This window comes from Coffea eugenioides, chromosome 6 (assembly GCF_003713205.1).
Source record: "Coffea eugenioides isolate CCC68of chromosome 6, Ceug_1.0, whole genome shotgun sequence".
Taxonomy (NCBI): Eukaryota; Viridiplantae; Streptophyta; class Magnoliopsida; order Gentianales; family Rubiaceae; genus Coffea; species Coffea eugenioides.
In genome coordinates this window covers 17,350,690-17,373,932 of record NC_040040.1, presented here as the reverse complement: position 1 = coordinate 17,373,932, position 23,243 = coordinate 17,350,690, and the positions used below count along the sequence as shown (strand labels likewise).

The 23,243-nt window shown below is 36.0% G+C and overlaps 2 protein-coding genes and 1 non-coding gene across 3 annotated transcripts; 2 read left to right on the top strand and 1 right to left on the bottom strand.

The window, feature by feature from the left end:
* Positions 1-8,701: 8,701 nt before the first annotated feature.
* On the top strand, positions 8,702-15,482 carry LOC113774519 (UDP-N-acetylglucosamine--dolichyl-phosphate N-acetylglucosaminephosphotransferase). Its single transcript, XM_027319048.1, has 11 exons — positions 8,702-9,092; positions 9,411-9,498; positions 11,423-11,514; positions 11,640-11,755; positions 11,963-12,078; positions 12,174-12,301; positions 12,401-12,487; positions 13,839-13,899; positions 14,079-14,119; positions 14,208-14,328; positions 14,891-15,482. Exons 1-11 carry the CDS (start codon positions 8,749-8,751, stop codon positions 14,948-14,950), a joined length of 1,254 nt encoding a protein of 417 aa, XP_027174849.1. The 5' UTR covers positions 8,702-8,748; the 3' UTR covers positions 14,951-15,482.
* A 353-nt stretch (positions 15,483-15,835) lies between these two features.
* LOC113776597 lies at positions 15,836-16,055 on the top strand. The gene has a single exon (XR_003469087.1). It is a non-coding gene; the product is annotated as a small nucleolar RNA U3 (small nucleolar RNA).
* A 1,785-nt stretch (positions 16,056-17,840) lies between these two features.
* On the bottom strand, positions 17,841-22,246 carry LOC113774861 (U4/U6 small nuclear ribonucleoprotein PRP4-like protein). Its single transcript, XM_027319505.1, has 6 exons — positions 22,164-22,246; positions 20,567-21,492; positions 19,085-19,538; positions 18,743-18,940; positions 18,572-18,653; positions 17,841-18,099 (listed from the first exon to the last, which is right to left on the bottom strand). Exons 2-6 carry the CDS (start codon positions 21,475-21,477, stop codon positions 18,005-18,007), a joined length of 1,740 nt encoding a protein of 579 aa, XP_027175306.1. The 5' UTR covers positions 21,478-21,492; positions 22,164-22,246; the 3' UTR covers positions 17,841-18,004.
* Between the last annotated feature and the right edge of the window lie 997 nt (positions 22,247-23,243).

The following is a 23,243-nucleotide window of genomic DNA, read 5'->3' as shown; positions in this document are numbered from 1 at the left end:
TCGGAGGGCACTCACCCCAATTACCATCCCTAGTTGAAAGAGGTTTTTGTGGTACTAAAGTTGGGATAGATTGTGGCTTTTGACATGTGTAGATATGATAACCCCACCTGACTAATTAATCTTTTTATCCCTCTTTCTCTTCACATGTGATAGATTAAGTCACTTTCTATATTGGTTGTGATTTGGAAAATATCATACAAAAACTTGTCTTTCATGCAAAAAGAGATGTTTAAAAAATCAATTATATACTTTAATTAATTAAAATTGTTTGATACAATCATCTTAATTGTTAATCCACTAGTGTTTTCTAAAATTATATTTCAATCAAATTTGAAGTGCAATGTGCCAAAAAGGTAAAAATATTTTCTTAACACAATTAAAAAAAAAAGAGTGAGTTTTTTTTATACACAAACATTGTACAATTTTTTTACATTAATAGGACATAATATGAACTAAAATTTGAAATTCAAATCATGCACGTGTAGCATATAACTATAACTCTTAGTGTGAAAAATACTATACTGTTAATGCATAAAAAGTTAATTTTTTTAAAAAAAATCACTTATCTCCTCTTATATGATAGAAAGAGATAAAAACATTCTCTCTAGTCTCCACCAAATAAGAGGAAAAAATAAATGCCATCAAAGTGAATTAAAAAAGTCAAAAATTTTAAGATCATCATAATTATGTAAATTTTAAATCCAAATTAGCACCATTTATTTTCACCAAAAAAAACAGTCTAGTTTTTTATTGCGAAAGTTTCTGCCAAGCCTCATAAATTCTATGTATGGGTGTAGCTTTAGATTGTGAATTTAGCCCTACCCATATTAAATTTGTACCTTTTACAACAAATATTGTAAAAATTACATGACTGAGCGACACTGGATAAAGGTTCATCTGGAGATACCCAAATCCATCAGGCAGCATCATGCAACCTTGAAGTCAAAAATTTTTTCATTACGTTGGAGAATTGATTTCATGGTACTATAATTTTTTCATTACATTGGAGAATTGATTTCTCATTAGGTAAATAAATTTCTAGACTACTTTTTCCTTAAAGCATCTTAAAGTTCAATCCTAATAGTAGATCAGATGCAAAGCTCTATAGCCTTGGCAGCATATTCCCTCATCTTCCTAAATTTTGCCACTTCAGAAATAAGGTCCACATTTATATTCCATTATTAACAGAAATAACATACAAAATAATGCAAAATGCTTAATTTCAAAGAATAAACATATCTTTATTTTTAAAAACAATGCATTTAATTCGATATTGAGGAATTTTATCAAAATACTAACAAATCCAACCCATGTTAAATGGAAAATAATAATGTAGAGTATGCAGACGATATTTATACCAAACAGTTAACTTTTGCTTAGTGTCCCCACGGAATAGCTTGAGCGGTCCGCTTCCCCTCCTTAGGGTATGGCGACCTTCCTGGCTTGTCCAGGATTCGAGTCCCGCTGTTAACGTGCTCGGTGTGGAGTGGGGCCTCCTCTCCCGGGCCACAGGAGATTAGTCGGGCCCCGTAAGGATTGACCAGGGCACCCCTGTGTTGAAAAAATAAAAGTTAACTTTTGCTTAGTGTGAAAGTTCAAGCCATCCAATTCCAAAGAAAAATAAAAATTATTCATGTGTTTAATTAAAAGTCAAACTATTCTAATGGTATTATCACAATTTGCTTGTAGTGGCAAAAAACAAATGTAGAAGAAGTAAGTAGAAGTATTGATATTGTAATACCATTCAGAAATACTGATACTTTTGTCAAATTCGTTCAGATTTGATCAAATCTTATTCTTTTCATTGTTAAAATTTGTTAATTTCACTTGACAGTCGATCATGAGTTTTACTTTTACTTCAAGAAAATTGTACTCTAACTGGTTGGTGATTTTGTTATGGCTATTTGAAAGACGAACCAAATCAAATTTAGGGGGGTATAGTAGCTAGAGATATATTGGGAGTGAAAGACTAGTACAACATGCGTCCTGAAACATTAAATATGAAGTAAGCAAATACATTATTGACTTAATGCCACTAGATTTTGGCATTACAGTTTAAACATTTACTTTATAGGTATTTAAAACGTATTTGATGCTACCATACTTGAGTAAAAGCAAAGATTGGAGATAGATCCGTCCATACCTTTCAATGATTAAACAAAACTAGTTTGCCTTCCATTTTCTCTTGTACCATATGTAGATGTGATTAACCCTACTTGGCTAACTAATCTTTCTTCCCCTTTTTCTCTTCACATGTGATAGATTAAATCACTTTCTATATTGATTGTGGTTTGGGCAATATCATACAAAAACTTGTCTTTCATACAAAAAGAGATGTTTAAAAAAATCAATTATAAATTTTAATTAATTAAAATTGTTTGATATGATCATCTTAATTGTTGATCTGCTAGTGTTTTCTAAAATTATATTTCAATCAAATTTGAAGTGCAATGTACCAAAGAGGTAAAAATATCTTCTTAACATAATTAAAAAAGAGTGATTTTTTCATACACTATCAATGCATAAATTTTTTACATTAGCAGGTTTACATCATGCCATATACTATGAACTCAAATTTAAATTTCAAATCATCCACATATGACATACATCTATAGCTTCTAGTGTAAAGAAATCACTGCACTGTTAGTGCATAAAAAGTTAATTTTTATAAGAAAAATCTCTCATCTCCTCTTATATGATAAAAAGAGATAAAAGTGTTCTCTCTAATCTTCACCAAATAAATGGAAAAAAATAAATGCCATCAAGGTAAATGAAAAAAGTAAAAAATCTTAAGACCATTCATAATGATGTTAATTTTAAATTCAAATTAGCACCATCTATTTAAAAAAAAAAAAGGCTAATTGTTTTTTTGAGAAAGTTTCTACCAACTCTCATAAATTCTACTTGCTTTTTGGTCAACTTAGTTATAAGGGTGTGGATTTAAATTACGAATTTAGCCCCCACCCTTATTAAAATTGTACTTTTTACAACAAATATTGCAAAAAATTGCATAACTGAGGGAAATTGGATAAAAGTTCATCTAAAGATGCCAAGGTCCGTTAAGCAGTATCATACAACCTTGAAGTACTAAAATTTTTTCATTAGATTGGAGAATTGATTTCATTGTACTAAAATTTTTTTCATTACATTGTGTACTAAATATTTAATTTGCTAATAAAATAGAAATTACTTAGAATAAATACATATTTTAAAATTTTTTATGATAATTAAAATTTTCATTAGAAATTCTTTATCACATTATTATCGAAATCTATATTTTGTAGTAGGATTTGAGACGGAGAAAAATGAAATTTAAATAATAAAATGGAACACAACAACAAGAAAGAGATAAAGACAAATGGTCATTTGACAATATTCTAACAGTGAGGGCATAATTATCTTCTTACTACCCAAATACATTAGACTATTATTATTATTATTAAGGGGATAATTTGTAAGTTTTACAAAATATGAGAGTAATTTGCTACTAACCCCAAATGACACGGGGACAATATGTAATTAAGTGGAATACTTGCCAAACTGCATGTTAGTCGGGCTACTCTTGCTTGAAGATGACAAAAATTCCGGTATCATGGTTCGCGTGGGATTTACCCACACAAAAAAAAAGGTTCAAGTCGGACCAGAGGTAACTTCATTTGAACCCTTGCCATTTTTGTGGATCGGTTGTCGTTTTATCCATAGTCTGGTGCTACTTTACTTGAAAATGGATTTTGATCAATTTGACATTTCTTTTTCCAATTGAAATATGGCAAAGTTTTATAACTTTGTTCGCAAACCATATATACATGAGAATGTGGCATCTTGAGAATCATTATAAATGAGAATTTTAGGTAATGACAGTTGACAATAACAGTTCTTTCTCAACATTGCTTACTAGATATGCTTTAATCAACAGTCTATAATCTGTTTTCTCTGCGTTTTTCATGGTTCAGCGAATTTCTTTATGTTCTTTTGCGGCTTCCACTTAATTTCATTCATTCTCTTAGTGCATGCATGTATCTGATTTTCTTGTCTTGTAGATTTGCATCTTGTAATCAAATTCAGGGTATTCATTTTCTTCCAGGTAATTGGCAGTCGATGGTGCTGCAAAGTGGTTGTTAACTTGTTGATCGAGAAACGATATTTGATATGGAAAACATTTTCTGTGCCCCTAGGACAGTATGGAGGAAGTGGCGGCATGACTCTGCAAGGACAGTAGCATTGAACACTGCTAAAATCTAATGCCTGACCAAAATGCATGGTCTTCTTTGTAACATACCATTGCCTGATTCACACCTTGGCATTGATCAAGTTGACGGACACTCAGAACTTGATGTAGAGCTGCTGTGATTGGCATCTTTACTCTGTGGTTCCTGATATGGCTGAAAATACTTCTCCAGCTTTAATTATGGTCACAATCTTTGCTCCACCAACCCTGGTTTCTCATCTGCTGGTTGAGGTGAATGTGAAGAGGAAGATTGCTGCCAATTTAACGTCCACAAATTATGACAACCATGGTAGGGGATATGTAAAAGAGAATCGATGTAATGCATGACAATTGACAACTAGTGAGCCACTGGGTTATTCTAGACGTTGACGCAGAGGCAAGTGAGAGAGATCCTGGTCCTGGAATTACCTTGATGATCTGAAGTAGAACCCAAAGGCCCGAAAGCTAAGTTGTTCTAGCTGTTCCAGTTGATAATCAGGAGTGCAATTGTGCAAAAGCAAGTGGCTCATCTTTTTCGAATCAAGAAGTTAAACTGGATTTGGTTCTCCACGTACTGAAACAGATTGCACCATGCATGTAATACAGGCTGTTCGAAAGTAGGCAAGTTTTTGGATGTCCTTTTTGTTCTTTTAACATACAAATGGATGCAAAATTAGTGAGTTCCATTCACCCCAACAAGCATGAATTACTCTACCGCTGTCTCATCTCATGAAGTTTACACTCATTAATGGAACATAAAAATGGAACTTGCAATTGTCACATCTGCTAGGTGCAGGTGTGCAATTAGTCCACTGTATCTTGCAAGCATTACTTATGCGGTAAAGAGAGGCTGCTTTTGTATTCTGCACACAAAGGATGAGCAAACAAGGGTAATTGGGGATAGAATACAAAATTTATGCAGGCTACTAGTCAAATTGGTAATGCCTAAAATCTACCATTATCATTATAAAATGGGATAGAATAGATTGCTCTGCTTCTTCTGATCTCCAATTTTCTTTTCTCAATAGCCTTCTTCAAGGTATAAAGGATGATCATATGTATTACTCTTATGGTCTTCGTAGTTTAATCAAACACTTTGGGTCATGTATAGCAGAACACTAAACAGCTGAATGGCAGCTTGTGAGTTGTGACAGTAGCCGAAATTAGTACTTAATTTCAAGACAATTCTTAGGTTTTTCGTAGCTTTCAGGAACCTGAGATACACCAAATAACCTACCTTCTATGCATAGCTCTACTGAGATGTCAATGCCTGGACAATTTTTGGTATTCTACCACTTTTTCATCAAACAAGAAAATGCCTTCATCTTGAACGGATGACTGTGTTTAAGTGAAAACTGAACTCTCAAGTACGCATAAACCTCTTCAATTTACTCGTCAGTGAAAAACTAGCATAAACTCAAGCTCTGAATTCATCAACGTACAAAACAAGAATTCATAAACTCAAGATATGTACAAAACTGAATAGCTATATGAACTCTTACATTAATAATACAAAACAAGAAATCAAAGCTGCAACTCAAGGTCGAATTCAATATATCAAGTTATGAACAAAAGTTAACAATTTGAAAAACTTGATGATATCTACAGTGCAAGTTAACTTGATGTGCAAAAATACTGGGATTCGATGATCTCTCCTTCTTCTACTTCCCCACGACTCAAATATGCGCCTTCATCATCATCATCCGCTGCCCTGAATTCCTCCTTCAAGTGCAAGCCAAGCTGCTCTAAAGGGTGCAAAACTTTGCCATTCTTTAAACCTCTCAATACCATCACTGCCGGTCCATTGCATCCACGGACAACGTAAGAGGGAGCACACTGACTTAGTTGCTCAAGTTCCTTCACAATCATGAGATTGTCTTCCAAATCAACAGTGCTTTCTATCATCTGTATCGTAACGCGGGCTGCTTCTCTTTCCCTCTGCCTCAATTCAGCTTCTTTCTTCTTCAATTGCTCCGCTGATCTTAGCACCTCTTCCTCTTTGCCCTGTTTTATTACCGGTCTCTCCTTTTCTTGATCGACGTTAAATTTTGCAGCTTTTGCTACGGAAATAATTTCGGCGAAGCGGGGTGTTAACCTTGCAGCACATAACGCCGTCTTCAAAACATATTCGTCGGCAAGATTAGCTTGACTCGTACAGCAGCATTGATCACCGGTGGTAATCGTCACAATACCCTTTTCCTGCTGCTGCTTAGGCTTAAAAGTACCTGCGCCAATCCTGTTCTTGCTGCATCGCAACCTTTTTAATGTATCCATTATTCTCTTCTTTTTCCCATTCCTTTGATTACCATCTAGAACTACTAGGACTTGGGCCGCTCCTTTGTTGTTGCTCCCATTAATTCGAGAAGTCAATTTTCTATCTGCTAAATCGTTCTGCTTCCCAACTGCGCCCTTCCTAGCAGCAGTCATGTTGGATGGTAATGGCGGAAACAGACCCTAGAATGATAGATGTTAAAATCTACAATCTTAACCAAACCCAAGAACCGAAATTGCAAAATCCAAAAGAACCCTATTACTAGGTGATCAAAGAGATATGACTCCTTCTGAGGAAGATGAAGAAAACAAGAAATTCTTGAGGCTATCTACGATAATGTCTGCTTACTCTTCAAGCACCGAGGAATGAAACCTAGACGTCGATATGATCACTTCACTTGCTTCTTAATTTCTGCTAGTAATTTTTTTGTGAAAGGAACAATGAACAGAGTGGTTGTTATATAGGCTTTCGGTATTAGGAAAGTAGTGGTTTCCTTTTCCTATGTTGTTCGGGAGTTTCCTTTTCCTATATTGTTCGGGAGTTCGGGTCTCAGTCTGGCGGCAAATTCAAACGCAGAGTTTACGGGCTTGAGCTTTTTAGCTTCTTTTATTTGGGCCTTTCCGGGTTCGGCACATGTACGTTTGGGCAGTGGGAATTGCTGATTGCAGTTCTTTACTTCAATAAACTTCAATAAACTCCATGCCACCCTCAAATCACTTCGTTGTTGGGAGTAGGAATTTGCCTATTGTCGGGGCTAATAGAGTGAATATATAATTAGTAAACAGTATAATTAGTAATTTATTATAAATTTATTGGTATAATTAATGAATAATTTGTCTTAGTATAAATGTATAATTATTAGTATAACTAATATTATTAAATATATTTATTTATTTATTTTAGGCAGGTGACAGGGTGGGAGTATACTCTCCCGTCCCTCGCCCTGTTTTTTAACGGGAGGAGAAAATGACCCCCTGCGAGCACTCGCTCCAATTATCATCTCTAGTTGAAAGAGGTTTTTATGGTACTAAAGTTGGGATAGATTGTGGCTTTTGATACATGTAGATCTGATAACCCCACCGGCTAACTAATCTTTCTATCCCTCTTTCTCTTCACAAGTGATGGATTAAATCACTTTCTATATTGGTCGTGGTTTGGACAATATTATACAAAAACTTGTCTTTCATGCAAAAAGAGATGTTTAAAAAATCAATTATATATTTTAATTAATTAAAATTGTTTGATACAATCATCTTAATTGTTAATCCACAAGTGCTTTCTAAAATTATATTTCAATCAAATTTGAAGTGTAATTTGCCAAAAAGGTAAAAAAAATATTTTCTTAACACAATTAAAAAAAACTTGAGTTTTTTATACACTGTCATTGTACAAATTTTTATATTAGCAAGTTTAGATCATGACACATAATATGAACTCAAATTTGAAATTCAAATCATGCACATGTATAGCTTCTAGTGTAAAAAAATCACGATACTGTTAGTGCATAAAAAGTTAATTTCTGAAAAAAAAAAAATTTTCCCATCTCCTCGTATATGATAGAAAGAGACAAAAACATTCTATCCAGCCTCCACCAAATTAGAGGGAAAAAAATGAATGCCATCAAAGTGAATGAAAAAAAAAATCAAAAATTTTAACACCATTCATAATTATGTAAATTTTAAATCAAAATTAGCACAATCTATTTTCACAAAAAGAAGGCCAATTGTTTTCTTGAGAAAGTTTCTACCAACTCTCATAAATTCTACGTGCTTTTTGGTCAACTTAGTTATAAGTGTGTGGATTTAGATTGTGAATTTAGCCTCACTCATATTAAATTTGTACTTTTTCACAACAAATATTGTAAAAATTACATAACTGAGCGAAATTGGATAAAAGTTTGTCTGCAGATGCCAAGCTCCATAAAGCAGCATCATACAACCTTGAAGTACTAAAATTTTTTCATTACATTGGAGAGTTGATTTCTCATTAGCTAAATAAATTTCTAATATATTTTTTTTCCCTTAAAACAATCTTAAAGTTCAATCCTAATAGTTGATCAGATGCAAAATGCCATAGCCTTCCCTCATTTTCCTAAATTTGTTCAACAACATTTTGCCACGTCAGAATTAAGGTCCACATATGACAATATCATCCGACGTGTACAATTCTCATTCGTCCAACCACCCAAGTAAACATCACCTTATACCACACTCAAACATATAGCAGACTCAACAGAGAACGGGAAGAAAACACGGTAGAGACGGAGGCCATGACTGTCAGGAAACGAGCAGCAGTGCCGGGGCCAGTCCGACCCGCACCACCCGAACCAAATCCGACTCCCAAACCCGAAGACCAGCCCATCGCCGGCGCAAAATGGGGGGTCATCATCGGTTGTTGGTTGGCTATTGCAGTACCTTATATCTACGCAATCTTGTACCATTACAAAATCGAATGGGAGCTGAAAAAGTCGATTTTGATTAATGCCGTTGTCAGCTTATTAGGGTTTGTATTAACCCTAGCTTTGATCCCTGTTGCTTCTAAGTACGTTTTGAGGAGGAATTTGTTCGGCTATGACATCAATAAGAAGGGTACCCCTCAGGGCTCCGTCAAAGTGTGAGTTTTTCTTCTTTTTTTTTTTCTTTTTCCGGTTTTTCCTGGTAATGTTTAGGTTTTTCCGTTTCTGAAATGTTTCTCTTCAGTTGCATTTTTATATGATTTTTACAAGTAAATTTTTGATAGGCAAGACTTGATTGATGAAGAACTGTGAATGTCTTGAAATAGCAGGAAGTTGATTCTGTTTTCGGCTAAATGTGGCTGAAATTTGTGTAGAACTGGGTATTATTATTCCAATGTTCGATAGTTCAGCTTGTTAGAATACTGAGCTTAAATTAAGTTGCAGGATTGATTCCGTGTTTGTTTAATGTTTTGCAGGCCTGAGTCGTTGGGAATCGTGGTTGGGATTGTATTTCTAGTATCAGCGATCTTATTTCAATTTGCCAATATCCCAGCAGATTCAAATGTGAGTGCATATAATTGATTATTACTCCTATGTTCATGCAAATTCAATCTTCTCTATACCTTTTTTGCAATAAACATATCTCTTACAAGTGCGTGAGATGTATCTTGAATTATTGTTGTTTCTGTGGTGATGAAGTGCACGAGGAAATTGGTTGTTGGTTAAGCTAAAACTTCTGAAGAGAAAAAAATTTGTTTATTGAGAAAATATTGGATTTTAGTTAGATAATGGATAGGATATAGGATGCGAGGTATATAGGTCATGGTATTTTATTCCTAACAAAAAGAAGAAGTGAGTGGAACTTTCTTAATGAATTAACCTAGTTTAGATGGGCATGGACCTTTTATTAGATAAGCAAAGCTGTTGACTAGTGAGGAAGCATTAGCATGTGTGGGCAGTGATAGTCAACCAATCTCAAAGCTTCACTTTTCAGGTGAATCCAAGGAAAAGTAGGACGACTTATAAACTGGTAAATAAACCTGTACATAATGCAGATATATGGAAGTGTACTTGTATTCCTGAATGTAAAGTCATGTCGTCCAGGTTCGATCCGAGCAAGATGGTTAGCTGAATCCACCTACGTGTGAGATAATCTGAAACCAATCCAGAAGTATAACTGATTTGCAAAATTGTAACATGAATAAGTAATGTGCTTTTTGTACTCAAGCTTGAACTGTAATATTACATGGTGTGCGAGTCAAGTAAAAAATATTTAAGTATCCTGCTTTCTAGCACCCATTGGAGCTAAAATTAGTTATGAAATACCGTTATGATATCGCTAAGCTTCTGACTGCTTCATTTTTAACCCTTTGTTGCATATATTTGGATTCATAGAATGTTGTGCATGGTATGTGAGACTATCTTTTTCTTCTTTTTGGCTAGTCTGTTTAGGGTTCTGTATCACTACAGGCAGTGGAATTGCAGCATTATTGATGAGATAGACAAAGTAGGAGAAAAACCATGTTGGGAAGATAAGGTCAACCGAGACTTTATGGCCTTTGCATATCATAGAAAGGCCCCCCGGAGGGGGGGGGGGGGCAACAATGTAGTTTCAATGAGAGGAAATATTGGCCTTAGTTGTTTATAAGACTCTACAATGTCAAATGGAGCTTGAGACAACTGAGTCAGTGATGTTTTATATTTTGTTAATTACCTCAGTTGCTGATAGTTTATTCTATCTTTTGGTCTTGTAGCAAGTGCTAGAATCTCTTTTCCTACTTAATTAGGGCAAATTGTATTTGTATTTTATTGATGGAAATATGCACATGGTTAAAACTTGCGTGTGTGGCGTACTTGCTATACTAAGTATGGGTGTTTCACAGTTCATTCTGAATGTTGAACTCTTTTCATTACCGGTTATGCCTCAAGCAAATTGAACTGGAATCTCTGCAACAGGACTTCTAGCATAGTTTAGATTGCTTACTAGGTTATGGATTCACTCTACATATCTTCCCTTAGCATCTAGCCAGGTTCTTGCACCTTTGCTGCTGCTTATGGGAGTACAACGTTTCTTTTCATTTTTTTTGGGGCCACAACTTCTAAAGGCAATGTCTTCTCCTACTGAAATTCCTTGTATACTCAGAAGGAAACAGATACCTATGGATGTAATTTATGTTATCGTAACACCAGTGTCACAATAATAAGCCTTTCATCCTGAGCAAGTGATACCTCACTTCATATAAAACATATTGAAATGATGGTAATGAGCTTTGAACTTATTATTTTCAATGAAAAAATTGAAGCAAAAGGGGGAAAGGAAGCAGAATTTGGACGCAAGTTAGCTCCAGGGAATTTCGGCTGATTAATGTTTTTTGCCTAGTACTTAAAATTAGCTGTTTTAATGGCCTGTTTCTTGTTCATTGGGTAGTTTGGCTCTTGCTACCTTGCAGTAACTGGATTTCTGACAATTGGTATTTTGTTTGGATAGTGGCTTGTCGAATACAATGCAGCACTAGCATCGATTTGCTTCATGATCCTGCTTGGCTTCGTAGATGATGTCCTTGACATACCTTGGAGAGTGTGAGTTTTAAGTCATATAACGGCTTTTGTTGTTTGTTATTTTTTTTTCTGAATTTCTCTGTTTCATAGTCTTCCTGAAGTTATGTCCTGCATGCTTGTTTACTGTCATGTCATTTTGAAGACAGGAAATTGCTATTGCCATCTGTTGCAGCTCTGCCACTGCTAATGGCTTATGCTGGGCACACAACTATTATTATACCAAAGCCTCTCGTACAATATTTTGGAGAGAATATTGATTTAGGTAATTTTTTCTGTAACATACCCTGCTACTCTGTGTTCTCAAATAGAAGAAGCTCTCTTTTCTGGTTAATTGGCCTGGCTTTGTTATTTTCTCACTTGAAAAAAAGGTTACTGCATAAGTCCATGCTGCAAACTGTAATTAGCAGGTGTAATTCTGTGGTAGATATCGTTTGCAAATCCAAATTATCTAATTTATAGTTGTGTGCAGGATGGATCTATAAATTGTACATGGGACTTTTGGCTGTATTTTGCACAAATGCAATCAACATTCATGCTGGCATTAATGGCCTTGAAGTTGGACAGACAGTTGTTATAGCTTGTGCTGTAAGTGATTATTCTTTTTCATTTGGTAATTTGACTTTGCTCAACTGTGCGTTGGCAGTTGGGCCCAGAGCTAATGATAGTAATTATAATTACAGATCCTGGCACACAACATCATGCAAATTGGAGGTTCTAAAGATCCCGAGTATCAACAAGCCCATGCATTCTCAATATATCTTGTTCAACCATTAATTGCCACTTCACTGGCTTTGTTTTCCTTCAACTGGTACTGATACTTTTGTGCTTTGATTAGCAGTGTAATGTCGATTTTCATGTTTGTATATTCTAAATTTCTAATTCTTGTACTTTATATAATCTATTCCAGGAATCCTTCTTCTGTTTTTGTTGGTGATACATTTACATACTTTGCTGGAATGACAATGGCAGTTGTTGGCATTTTGGGCCATTTCAGGTGCGTATTTTCATTTACCTGGTCTGGCTATCAATATAACTCACTTTGAACAGCAAATTTGCTTTTGATTATTATCTGAAAGTCTGAAACTCTAAACATGAATTTGCTTCCTATCTGGCTTTTGGGCTTGTGCTCAACTTGGAAAGTGCATTTTATGAACTCCAAATACATTGAGTAAATCATGAGGATTTTCAACTTTAACTGAATTGAAATTTGAAATCAGTTTGGTGCCTGTACTTTTGAAGGAAAAAAATACTAAAGATTTTCTGAAATTGTAGGACTTACATATTAAAATATGTAGATAGAAATTTCAAGTTGGCTGACTATTTTATTCTTTACCCACCCGAATGCATCTATAAGCTCAGGCTTCTCCTCTTTTGGAAATTTAGTGTCTCTTTTGATTGAATAACAAGGTATACTGGTTTTTGTTGTTAGCTTGCTCAAATTCAAGTTTCAAAATGAATTATATGAGTGGATAATTAGTGATTTACAGCTTTATTATGATCCTGGTGGATTATGAAATTGGTATAAGCCAAATATTGTCCTCCTCCATCGTCTAAAGTTTCTACAAATTCTCCTTATTCTATTTTGGTGCTGCTCCCAAAACTTGTGTCCTAAATTAACATGAATACCATTGTGCTTCATGTTCTTTACTCATGCACATGTCATGCTTTAATCAGGTCTAGTTGTACATGTTATAAGAGATGCTAACACAGTCAAGATTTTAAGATGTTTAGTGATAGAATACAGTGCAGTATTAATGGTAATGTAAGGAAATTGATATTCAAAGTGGGATATGATGTTCAGTCTACTCTTTTTCTTGCTTTCTATTTTTTTTTTATTTGAATCACAATTAATGATTAGTAATTTCATAGCTAAGATATACTGAGGATGCTGGCACTGATATGTGCAACTGTAAGCTTGATTATTCTTCAAATGAGGAATTGCTGAAAACTGGCCCAAGTAAACTTAAATATTTTGTATTGTCTATCCATTTGTAATTAGTTCTGTTCCATTACAAGTTACTAGATAATGTGATTGAGTGTTTGTAACCAAAAGCAAACAGGCCTAACCGTGTCAAATTTTTCGGTCATGTGTTCCATGTCAAGACCTACAGTTACTGAGACTGGAAGATGAAAGGTCATAGGAATTCTAACTTGCAAATTATCATGGATTTACTGAAATTTGAAAATTTTCTGTAAATATTTTGTGCTGATAAATTTAGTTTTCTAGTGCAGATCTCATATTTATTCTGTCTTGGCTGTTACTTATGTGCTAATCAAGCTAAAGCTTGGTTAGCTAATTTATAGTATTAATTGGCTGATAAAATTATTTTTCGAATTTCTTTCAGTGAGACTCTGTTGATATTTTTTACTCCTCAAGTTTTAAACTTCTTGGCATCCCTCCCTCAGGTTCTCTCTCTCTCTCTTTCACACACAAAAAAACACATGGGACACACACACACACACATGCAAGTGCATGCATATGGCCCTGCCCCTGGACCCCGAGGCCAATTGGCTCCAAAATGGAATGTGTTTTTTCATGTTTGTTGATTAAGCAAGTCTGATCCCCTTCTCTTTCTTTGTATCAGCTAGCTGGTATCATATATTGTCCACGACATCGACTGCCTAGGTACATTTCTTCAGTTAATGCAGGATTTGGCTTTGTGATTTTGTAAATTTTCTACTTTATTCCAGTTGTTTCTTTGAACTTCTTGCAGATTCGACCCTCAATCTGGCTTACTGACCGGGACAAAAGATGGTACTCTTGTGAATATATTCTTAAGACTATTTGGTAGAAGATCAGAAAGGTCGCTCTGCATCCTGCTACTTGTTTTCCAGGTAATTATATCCCCTTTCCTTATTTCCCAGCTGGAAACGAACTTTGGCGAATCTGTTCTACTTCCAGTGATCATGTGATGTTTGAACTACCTAACAAAATTAAAACTTGATTTTACCAAAGCTCTGGCCGCTTACAAACATAATCTTCTTTTTCACACTAATTTAAAGGAAAAAGAAGAGGACGGATTTATGATCAGCTTATAGTTGAACTATGAGAATTGGTAGTGCTCCACTTGAATTCTTCAGCTTACATCAACAACTAAGATGGGAGCATTTCCTAATGCTGTCATACTTGCTTCAGTCTGACGGGAATAATGGCCGTAGTTAAGAGAATAAAATTTTTTTGCCCTGACAGAAATGCTAGTGGCTAGAGAGTAGCAATTGAACCCACAAAGCCTGATATTTTCCCCTTTTTTTATTTTTATTTTTCCTTTCCTCAATTTGGAAACACCTTCATGATACTGTTTTTAAGTATTTGATGCATCTATAGGTCTCATATATGTTCCCAAATGCTGTACATTTTTTCTTTTTTGTTCTGTGAATAACTAAATTTGCATCACAGGCGATATGTTGCTGCTTTTGTTTCTACTTGAGATATATCCTCACTGGCTGGTACAAGTAAGCTGTGAGGCAAGATGAATTTCACTGTGTGCGTGGAAATGAAAGAGGGGATGTTATTTCACTGTTTAATTTGGAAATTAAGCACTTTCTCCTGGGTAAACATGTCCTTGCTCGAGACCTGAATGTCATCTTGTCTTGGGGATGATCAAATTGTCTGAAGTGGAGAGCAGCGGCTGTACCTGCATATGAATATTGGGGAAGAGAGTCCAGGGGAATTTGCTGACAAATTGAAGACTTTACGAGCATGGACGTGTCGTACTTTTCTCTTGTGGTTCAGTTTAGGACAACTTTTGCTCTTGGAATTGTCTCTTTCGATTACGCCTTTTTGGTTGCAATTTTGCCCAGTTGGTTGCCTGCTCGTAGTTAGATAATAACTCAGATTCTAAAAAATAGTGTATTTCTTTGTTGTACTCGAAATCTTCTAATTGTTGAGCATGCTTTACGAAATCCTGTTCTATTGAGAACACTTCCACCAAAGTCCTAATTTATTCTGAATTTAGGAGCATACTGCCTCAGAGTATTTTGGTGTGTTATTTCCTTCTGGTAACCGCTATGTTCAGTAGTCCTATTTTCTGATCGAATATGAATAATTGCAACACATTTTTTGATGGACTAAAATCCAGAAATGTCATTACAATTCAATCTCCTACTACAAAGGAGGACCTGATCTTTTGGCCGAGTAAATCCCTTTTCCAGTGAGCCGCATGTGGATACTATCTTTTATGGCAAGCGGTAACCCATTATTCACCGGAAGGTAGTTGTATTATTGACCCTAGCACCTGTTGTATATGGAATGGAATGAATTTGACAACATAAGAATATCCCACATCGACGAATTGATTGAGCCATGCACCAGTTATATGTCTAGGTTTGGAACACAGAGGTCACGACCTTACTTGAACAGGATCTGTTCTATAGGCTCGTACCTCTGTGTCCTTGAGTTCTAAGGAGACAGGAAACCAAGTCTGGTGGATGAAATATAACTGCTTGATCAGAGCGTGATTAACAGCTCTTGCGGCTCCGGTTGTCGGGCTACAAGTGCAGTGGAGGATCGTTCCTGGTCCGTGTACGCGGACTAGGGTGGTCTTGCAGTTGTCTGACAGACCTTTCCCCCTCAGTTTCTTTTTTCCCTTGCAGAATCCAGGGACTTTTCTGGAAGTATACTGATAATTAATCATAGTTTATTGATAATGGTGAAACCATAATTTCCTTCTTGACCTAGACCCCAAAATTTCGACTACAATTTATATTTCTATACAATATGTACATATGCACACGGGATGGAATCCGCTTCTCACAATAGGATTTGATCTAACAAAAATGTAGGAGTCAAACTGAAGCCAGCAATTGCAAATTCACTCCTGGCTAAGCTTTAGTCCTACTAGTAGTAGATGAAAACTCTCAAATTAATACTCTCAAATATTTCCGTGACTCAAATATTTAATTTTTGTTAAATACAAAACCTACGAGTTTCCCTTCCGTAAAAATATTAATGTAATATTTTTTCAATTTTAGTTACAAATATTTATGTATTTAATATAAATTAAATGATTCAGAATAAAATGCCCATAAAGAGCCGATATTTTACTCATCTAATGGATGAATGTCACAAAGAATTAATATTTTATGGGTCATTTATTTTTTTAAAAATATTTAATTTATATTAAATAGATAACCTACCGATTTCCTTTTTGTAAGAATATCACTGTAACACTTATTGAATTTTACTTACAAATATTGACATATTTATTATAAATTAAATGTTTGAAAGTAAAATATCCGTAAAGAGCCGGTACTTTAAATGGGTAATGCGTATTTGCCCATAAACTATACCCCTTAAAGTTTATTAATTGTTAATTGATTTGTAGTACTTTGTCATTCATTGGACATATAGCACAAAGGGCAAATCTGGTACAAAATTCTAATTTCACCCCATAAAACAATATTTTAATCGTTTTGGACTGAATTTGCAGAGGATTAGTAAGTTCAGGGGAGCTCAGTGCAATTTTTCAAACCACAGGGGAGGTCAGTGCAAGTGTCAGAAACCTTTCTGCAATTATCCCTTTATGTTTCTATACAGTATGTACATATGCAAACGGGATGGAATCCGCTTCTCACAATAGGTTCAACTAATTTGATCGAACAAAAAAGGAGGAGTCCAACTGAAAGCCAGCAATTGCAAATTCACTCCTGGCTAAGCTTTTAGTCCTTACTAGTAGTAGATGAAAAGTCACAAACAACAAATAAAAATTTTAAAAAAAAGGGAGTGTTTGCATGCCCAAAAGCAAAGCAGTGAGTAGAAATTCGCTTCAAAATTGAAAACAAGAAACAAGGAACAGAGAGTAAATAGAGAAACAAACTCAGTAGCGCTAATTATATCAACTCCTCAAAATCCAAGAAATTTGACTACAAAAATGGTTTGATTGTATATTCGGCCTAAAACTTGGTAGAGATTTATGAAGAAGTAATAATCTCCGGGACTAGGATTGATCAACATCAATAACAAAATACCAAGCTAGGATAAAAAAAAACACTGAACAAAATTCCAACTAATGTAGCCCATTTACTGGATTCTCACTTCATTCTCCTTTTTTTAAAAAAAAAAAAATTAAAAGTAAAAAGAAAATGCAAAAAAAAAAAAAAAGAAAAAGAAAAAGAAAAGGAAAGCACTCTACGTTACTCTCTCTCATGGGTAATGACTGATGATTTGCTACTTTCCCTTTTAACCTGCATTTAAATTTATTGTGCTCACACCCTAGTTACATTTTTCAGTTTCTTTGTTGGCTTTTCATTAAAATGGTAAAATTATGGGAACAGGACGCTTTAACCATGCCGGGGCATATTCTGCTCCATCTTTTAACCATGATTCAAAGAGTTAATTGCAATACTTGGACAAAAACATTAGATGACAAAATTGATTGCCTCAGGATAAAAACACGTATATCAAGCATGTTTAAAGGGCAAGAGAGCCCCTATTTGCCAATGTATGTCAAAATATGCAGCCCAAGCTTCCACACTAACAGCAGCACATGCTTTGCTCATTCCACTATCTCAATCAATCGACATCCATCGTCTTCTCTTTCTCACTGTTTCTTCCAGACCAAAGCTTAATGGTGCGATCATGTGAAACGGTTGCAATATATTGTCCATCTGCAATATATAAATCTGATCAATTAGTTATCCATTCACAGAATTGAAGAAGTTTCACGCTTTATCTACCACAAGATACACATCATCTCAAATGCTCAGAAATGCATTCACCATTCAATATTGACATTTGATTGACAGACAGCAAGCCTCAATTTCCAACAACAGAGTAATATTTTAGGAATTGCAACTTCATACATGCTCCCTAAGGCACAAACTGAACGGACATGAAAAAGAGCGAGCTAAGACCTCATGGCTCCAAGCTAAATTTGCACGGGTTTTTAAAAAAAAAACACAAAACTTGAAGACATCTATCCAAAGTCTGAAAATCACCCAAGATTGTGCAAGATCTCCATATGTATGCAAGGAGAGCAAGAGAAGAAAGATCAAAATTGCAGAACTGAACGCTCACGCAACTATTTTACTCGAACTAACAAGAATACGAATAACAAAAATTCAAAGAAGATTCCTTTACCTCCTACGACATCCAGTGACGTCACTTTAGCTTCATGCCCAGACAGTGTCTTGATGGGCTTAAAATCTCTTGATGACCACACCTAGTGGCATAAATCAGAAATCAGAGATAAATGCAAACAGGAAAAAAGGCCCAAAAGATACAACTGAATTGGACATAAAGAGAGCATACCTTAGCCGTAGTATCATATGAACCTGTAACCAAAAAGTACCCTTCTTGAGGTTCAAATTTTACTTGAGATATAAGGTTGGAGTGAGCAGGTATTACGTATAGAGATTTTCTCTTCCTCAAGTCCCATATTCTGCAAGTATTATCTTCGCCACCTGAGGCCAAATGATAACCATTTGGAGAAAAACTGACACCAAGAACCTGCAAAAAATGAAAGTAGAAAATCCTCTGATTAACACTTGAGCACCCAATTCTCTTTTAAATGTCAGGAGTAAAAACAGGAAAAGGGGGGGGGGGGGGGGAGGGTTGGGGGGACCAGTAATATCAAGGCAGAAATAATCTCACAGGCTTAACGTGGCCTTCCAGGGCAAGAATGCTTCTTCCAGACCTCAAGTCCCAAACCCGAACAAGCGCATCCAGTCCACATGACGCTGCCAAGGAACCATCATTCTGAAAGGAGATTCCATACACACTCCTACTGTGACCTTCTTGGAGGAGTAACTCTTCACCAGTCTCCACATTCCATAATCTCCAAGTCTTGTCAAAGCTAGCTGTTCCCAAGTACTTTCCAGATGGATGGAATGCAATACGCGCGAGGCGATCCAGATGGCCCTCGTATGTGTTCAAAAGAGATCCTTCTTTGTTCCACAATTTGGCAGTCCTGTCAGCAGAAGCTGTTGCCAATTGGTCTCCGGTGGGAGAAAATGCCACATCTGTAGCTCGTTCTGTATGTCCCTTCAAGGTTGACACCTTCTTTACCTCAGGCATGCTCCATGTCCTTGCAACTCCACTTAGACAACTGAAGTGATTGTGCAAAAGGATGGAACAGAAATTAACAGACACTCTTTTGAGTGTATAGAATATCAGTAATATAACAGCATTTGGACATGAAAATACAGTGAAGTCGAAGATGCATGCAGTAAGAACAATCATATAATCCAAAAAGTTCAGCTCTAACAGGCAGTTGGAACTGGATAGACATCGTGAGCTAAACCAAAACAGAAGTAATTATTGACTGCAAAGACCTAAACTCTCAATTTCAATGAAACAGATTGCAAACCTACAGGCTTCAGGATACTGTTAGTGCTATGAAAATACAAACATGTACATGTATGTGCCCATGAATGCGTGGGTGTTACTGACTGTGTCTAGCCTATAGATATCTGGTACCTAGTAAAGCCTTAGCCACGAAATGGATCTGGTTTACATTTAAAACAATGATATATCATGACAGACAAAAATATGCACAGACTGGCTCATATCAGTGCAGCCAATGTAAATACCTGTGCAAAAAATTTCCTCAATTTTTTTTGTCAAACTAAAAAATTTCCTCAATAGACCTCATCTAATGATGATTACTACTAAAAAATAACATTATAATGATTCATTCAACAGTTGACATAGCAAATGAGCATTGGTTACTATAAGTTTCTCACACGTATTGGTGATTAAATATTTTCAGAAACAAGTCCAGCTTTATTTAACATGAAATTCTCTTTCATAACCATATCAGTATGCTTGCCATGGTGCAAGTATACTATATATATCTACCATTTTGATCCTAGTACTAAAATGAGCCAACAATACCCCTACTGTTACTACATTCAGCCTCAGCCAATTAAGATTTCAAAACTTAAATCTTAGATTAAAATGAATTCCAAATCATGCAAGCTATGCAAGTTAATACACCAGAGACACAAGATCTCAGTGGAACACACAAAACACAAAGTTTAACCAACAATCATATACAACCGACTAGCACACATGGCTGTACATGCACGTGGACGTGGGTGCATGTGTGCACGCACATGAGAGAGAGAGAGGTACCAGGTGGCAAGCATCTTTCCATCACATGAAAAGGAGCAACCTGAAAGGGGTCTGTCATCTCCAATTTCACTGCATTCAAGTACCAGGTTCCCCGCCTGCTTCAACGCCCAATCTATTTCAGCATCCAAGTCTTCATCAGGATCATCTCTTTTTCTCCTTGCACAGTGAAGACGCAAAGCTGCCTTTACAATAGAATACTTAGCAATGTCTACTCGAGCATCAAGAAGCGCTTTTGACCCTTCAGTGTAGAAGGGATATTCAATATCTTCCTCAAGTCCCTCCCCTTGTGTAGCAGAACCAGAAGCTTCTTCATCCTCATGAGCCTTCATCAGCCTCTCCAACTGACCCTCTGAATCAAGCTTTGCCATAAGGTTCCGCAAACGTTCCCGTCTTTCCATCTCCCTCTCTCCAAACAGGGTAATTGGCTCACCAAGCCGGCGAAGACGAGCTCGAACAGCCATGTCATTTGTAGGCACAGCCAGAGCAGCAGCACGTCGCTTCATCAGAAGTTCCTGCATGGCTTTCTCCTGCCGTTCTCTAACCAGTCTGCTTTCTTCTGAAATCTCATATTCAGCAGATGCCCCAGTAGTACCACGACTGGGTCCTGCTTCATCCTCATCGGAATCAGATCCACTCCCCCTAGTCTCTCCATTTTGTGCCACTGGCGGTCTTAATACAGGAGGACGAACAGGGATAGGCGCCAATGGTCGTGGAATTGAAGGAGGCACAATTGGTCCTGAAGCAATACTAGGAATAACAGGAGGAGGTGGAATTGTAGGTGGTACACTAGCAGTGACTGGTTGAAGAGAAATTCCGCCAACTCCAGATACCACAGTCTGATTACCATCAGCTTCTACGGTCATAGGCTCTGTAACTGAAGTTGAAACACTATTCTCCTCGTCTACTTCCATTCCTCACCACAGGAACTACAGCGAAAAAAAAAAGGCAGCCCGATGAACGTAAATACGTGAAAATCTTTTCATACGCAACCTTGTATCTACAAAGAACTGCCCAGCATTCCCATTTTATGATTTTCTTTTGGCAGCATTTCATTTTTTTCCTTTTTTTTGTCATATGGCGAATCAAAAATCCAAATTGAGTGAGTCAAATACCAAGTCCCTATAAAAACCCAATGAAACATTCTAAGACACAAACACAAGTCTACCAGGCTACATAAAAATACCAGATCAGTTTTCAACATTAACGTATTCTCAAAACCATAAATAACCTTACCATCTTCTACATGCTGAATTCCCTTCAAAAATAAATAATTAGTCAATCCAACACAAAGCAAGAAACATTGATAAATTAACCTTTTCAGCTCAAGAAAGCACAGTTCTAAATGAAATGCATCATCATTTTTTTTAATAAAAATTCTAATAAGCAGAGCTAGAAACTTAAGCAAATTTTCTCTATAATTTCTCCTAAATTAACAGAAGGTTATATAAACCCAAAAAGACCAAAAAAAAAAAAAAAATACACACACACACAAAGCATAAAAAGGAATAGGGTTTTTGCTCAACGGAAGAGAAACAATAAAATGGAGCTAAAACCAGAAGAAATGAATTCCAGTCAAAATCGAAATAGGGAACTTTACCTAGGGTTTTTAGCAGACTTGTTTCAGTTCGAGATTGAGAGCGACAGTGGAGCGAGAAAGCGCGAGATTTCTTTCAATTTTTATTTAATTTAAAGAAGAAGAAAAAAACCTGCAGATACAGGAAACTTTAAAAAAATGTAAGAGGCTAATATCTCACATGGGCCTGACATATGGGCTGCGCAAAAACTACAAAATCACAAGTAAGCCCAAACAAAACAGAATTTTATTAAATCCACAGAATTGAGAAATCCCATTGTTTAAAAAAAAACACTGATTCGAATAGGAAGCAGGAAAAGAAAGAAACTAGCCAGAATCAAAGGTAAAGCTTAATTAAGAGTGCTTTTGATAAAACTAAAGTCTGAAACCTGAAATCTGAAATTTGAATGTATTAAGTTATTGAATTGTTAAGTATTGAATCTAATACATTTGGGTGCATATTATATTCAATGATAAGTGAATAGGTTATCACTTAATTTTGGGAGCAAGTTCTGCCTAAGAAATTCGGTGCCACTTAATTAATTCAAATGTTCAATTTTGTGGTTATCAAACGGTCTGAATATATTAAGGTCTACTGTCACGATCTCAAGGATGATTCTGGAATTTTGGAAGTTCAGAGTCAATTGATTAGGGAGGTTTAGGAAATTGGGGAAGAAGGAAGAAAGAGAGAGAACGAGAGAATGAAGAAGGAAGGAGAGAAAGACTGAAGGAATCAGAAATCAACAGAATTCAGTATATCCCTCTCTTACATGCGGACCCCACTTTTATAACCAACTCTAACAACCTGACACTAACTAACAACTGACTGATAAAATGGAACGGCACCGTTTGTGGTGCCTAATAGACCCTAAACGACTGCGTTTACACTAATCATTGGCTAAACTAGCTAATGCCCAGTTTAGCCCTTATTACACTTGAAAACAGAAATTGTGCAGCCTGACATTCCCTTCTCCTTGAAACCAGACTTGTCCTCAAGTTTGGAACGCAGGAAACTGGCTTTCAATGAATGATTTATCCTCCCAAGAAGCTTCTTCAGGCTCTAACTGCTCCCATTTAATCAAAAACTGAATGATAGTCTGCCCA